The sequence below is a fragment of the Phaethon aethereus genome (genome assembly GCF_964289735.1).
Source record: "Phaethon aethereus genome assembly, chromosome: 3".
Lineage (NCBI taxonomy): Eukaryota > Metazoa > Chordata > Aves > Phaethontiformes > Phaethontidae > Phaethon > Phaethon aethereus.
Genome location: NC_138576.1, coordinates 23894331 through 23897945, shown reverse-complemented (window position 1 = coordinate 23897945; position 3615 = coordinate 23894331). Strand labels below are relative to the sequence as shown.

Below are 3615 nucleotides of genomic sequence, written 5' to 3'. Positions count from 1 at the left end.
TGGTTTAACATAAAAACAAATGCAGCTAAGCTATGTTGCCAGCACTGTTTATCCCTCGGTATCATGCTGGAGAGAAAGAAAACAAATGGCAGAAAACGCTGCAGCCCAGATTGCAACTACGTGTAAACAGGCGACCAATGCTACCAGTAACTTCCCATTATGACACTGTTGTCAGGAATTTTTTTAGAAACCCAGGTGTAAAAAAGTTTTTCTCAGATTGGGAATTGGCACAAACATAATCCAGAGATTATCCTTTATAGCAGCTTTTCCTTTCATGTGCTTGGCTTTTCACACAAAGCACAAGCAAACACGAGAAGAGTTACAACCGAGTTACAACCAAGTGGCTCCAGCTCAACATCTTGGGAGCAGAGAGGAAGAAAGGGGGAGCCCCTTCTCTCTGCAGACATGCCAGAGAGGGTCCCCTCTGTAGGGGGGAGTTTGTGGGTCCCCCACAGCTGCAACCCAGCTCCCCACTTGGGAAGCCAGAGCTAGGCTGGCCACCTCACAGCAGGAGGGAGCCCTCCTGGTCCCCTGCTTTGTCCGGCCTCTCAGGCAGGGTGAGCACGAAGGGTAGGAGGACACCCTTGACATCCACGGGAGCTTTAAGAAGCTCCCCATCGAAGGTGCCCTTGAGCCCACCATCCGCTTCCACCTCGCCATCCTGGGCTAGGCTGAAGCGGAGGGTGCCAGTCCGGTTGACGCAGTAGATGGTGTTGCCCAAGGGGACGCACCGGAAGGCCTGGATGGGGCCACCGCTGGGCCTCAGGCTGGCACACTGGCTCCAGCACTTGGCCACCGTGTTGTACCGGAAAACTTCGACACCACCGCCAGTCCCGCCGCCTGGGCCCTGCTCCCCACCGCGGCCGCTGCTCACATCAAAGCGGTAGATGAAGCTCTTGAAGGCCACCATGTCAGCAGAGCGCCGGCGGCTGCTGTTGTAAGGGCACTCCTGCCACTCATCACGCTTGGGGTCATACTTGAGCAGGCGGTAGAAGAGCGAGCCTCCCGACACATAGATCTCCCCATTGCAGGTGGTGGCCTCATGAGCAACGGCGAAGGCACCCTTGGGCAGGGGTGCCACAGGGCTCCAGCGGTCGGCCCGTGGGTCGTACCTCTCCACAGTGAAGAGGCACTCACCCCCCACGGCGTAGAGGTAACCATCCAGGGCCAGCAGCTTGAGCTGCGAGCGGGGCTGAGCCAGCGGCCGCACCTGGCTCCAGGTGTCGGTGAGGGGATTGTAGCAGAAGACCTTGTCAGAAAGGCGGGCCCGGGGATCGCCACCCGCTGGCCCCGCTGTGATGCCGCCTGCTAGGAAGAGGTAGTTGTGGAGGACACACATGGCACAGCCCTTGGCATTGGCCTCCTCAGGCAGGCGCGTCAGCACCCTCCACTCGCCGCTGGCCTCCTGGTAGCAGTGGATGAGGGAGCCGCTCTCCTCCAGCGACACCACGGAGGAGGGGCTCTGTGGCCGGCTGCTCTCGCGGCTCTGTGGCCGGCTGCTGCCACCTGGCCGCTCAAAGGCATCGCTGACCTCGGCCACCAGCAAGCAGGGCCGTCCGGCCTCCATGCGCCGCTGCAGGATGAGGTCCCGCTCGGTGCCACTGAGGCGGCCGTAGACGCCGGGCTCCCGTAGCACCTCCAGGTAGTGGTCACTCATGAAGCGGTAGGCAGCCTCGCGCAGCTCCGCCAGCCGCTGCTTCTTGGCCAGGCAGAGGAGCTGGTAGCAGTTGTCGAGGCAGAGCTGGGCGCGCATGGCCTCAGCGGCACAGTGCAGGGCACAAGGCATCTGGAGGACGCGGGCGCCACTCACCACCTCAGCCAGGTTGTCGTGCCGCACCTCACCCATGCGGGCGGTGTACACGTAGTCGATGAGAAGCCGCAGCGCCCCGTAGCTCACCCCCTTCACCCGCAGGACGTCCCGTGAGGCGCGGGCGCGGAAGTAGTCACTCTTGGCCGCCAGCACCGACTTGTGCGCCCGGATGCGACGCCCCGACACCTCGATCACCAGGTCGGGCTCCTCCGCCGGTCGCTCCCGTGTCCCCACCGCCTCCTCTTCCTCCTCCTCCGGCTGGCAGGCGGCGTTGTTGATCTCCCACTGGCTCTCCACCACCCGGCCGCCGGCGGCGGGAGGCTGCGGCTCGGCAGCGGCGGCGCTGAAGCAGAGGGAGGAGCTGAAGCCGCAGGGGGCGGCCGGGGTGGGCGGTGGAGGCGGCGGCGGGGCGCCGTGCCCGGCCCCGCTCTCCTCCTCCGCCGGCGCCGCCGCGCCGTTGCCCTCCATGGAGCCGCGCTAGCTGCGCCGGCACCGCGCCGCGGCCGTGCGGAGGGCTCTGGGCGGCAGCGGGACGGCCATCACCTGCGGGAGAGACCGGAGAGCGCTCAGCGTCCCGCCGCCGGGCCGCGCTCCCCCGGGTCCCGCGGCTGCTCCATGCTGAGAGCCGCCGCTCGCAGGCGGGGCTGCCCCGGCAGCCGAGGCTAAACCCGCGCTTCGGCTTTCCCTGGAGGATCCATCCCACAGCTCTGCCGTTGCCCGCAGCCCCGGGGCTACCTGCAGTAACTTACCCACCCTGTCAGACGCGGTCCCCGAAAACCTGAACCTCTTTCTGGGAGGGGAATGGCCCGGATGAGCACCTCAACAGCCTGAGAAACAATTCTAGTTCTCCTGTTGCTATGCAAAAAATTTAAGCTGTTTGCACGCATAGCATCCTTTTCGTGACAGCGGGTCCCTGCGCTGCGCTGGGCAATGGGAAAAATGTCCTTTAAAGGCAGGTACTTGGGAGTACTATCATAATTTTACTCACCTTGTTGTGCAGCTATTTCAGTGGAAGGCAGCGGCTGCAATCTATTCTGGAAGGAGATTCCCCACTACCCAAGTTTCCTTTTACGTGACCTTTGCGAAGGTTTCTTCGTATCGCTGCTCCTCATATGCATTCCCCCTGTTTAAAAGAAAGTGGGAAATGTATATCAGTTTTAAAATGGATATATTCCCAGTTCACTCATTAGTTTGTGACTATTAGAGTTGTTTCCCTTAATAGGATATCTGTAGTATCCTAAAGTGACCAGAAGTATTCCAGTAGAGTCTCATTGTTTAAAAAACACATCAGAGGATTTTTTTTATTGTTATGACAAAAGCAATCTGACACATATGTAACAGCACACGTAACTGTAACGCATTACCAAGACGTAAATCAGACTTCATAGGGACTGGCTCATGTCTGGAAGATTCATGGCTTCTGCTAATAAAAAGTAGACGCGAGCAAAAATCACAATAGATAATTAGAACATGAAGTTTCTTCTGGGAAAATAGCAGGCTACAGGGCACGGCTGTAAGTAGGTTAGTCCCTCTCAGCACAATCACCACCCAGCTGTATCTACATTTCACAAATCTAGTTTTTAGAATTTAACAAAGTGCTGCTTGTTTACCTCATGTTTGTTTATGAATTTCCCAGACTCAGTTTAAGTTTTGATGAATGAGGTATGAAAACTGTCCAAATGTACTTAATTTCATTTAATAAGTATCTGCAGCTCCGATTCTATTTTTAAGGAGGTTATTAATTTCCACTAAAATCCCCGTTGGCAGGTTTTTCACAGTCCTCAAGGAACACTCATTTCTATGTA

At 57.8% G+C, this 3615-nt stretch overlaps 1 protein-coding gene across 1 annotated transcript; it reads right to left on the bottom strand.

Moving 5' to 3' along the window:
- Positions 1-502: 502 nt before the first annotated feature.
- Positions 503-2543, bottom strand: KBTBD11 (kelch repeat and BTB domain containing 11; the record flags this gene model as incomplete). The annotated part of the gene is made up of 1 exon (XM_081997408.1): positions 503-2543. The coding sequence occupies exon 1, from the start codon at positions 2276-2278 to the stop codon at positions 503-505; it is 1776 nt and encodes a 591-aa protein (XP_081853534.1). The 5' UTR covers positions 2279-2543.
- Between the last annotated feature and the right edge of the window lie 1072 nt (positions 2544-3615).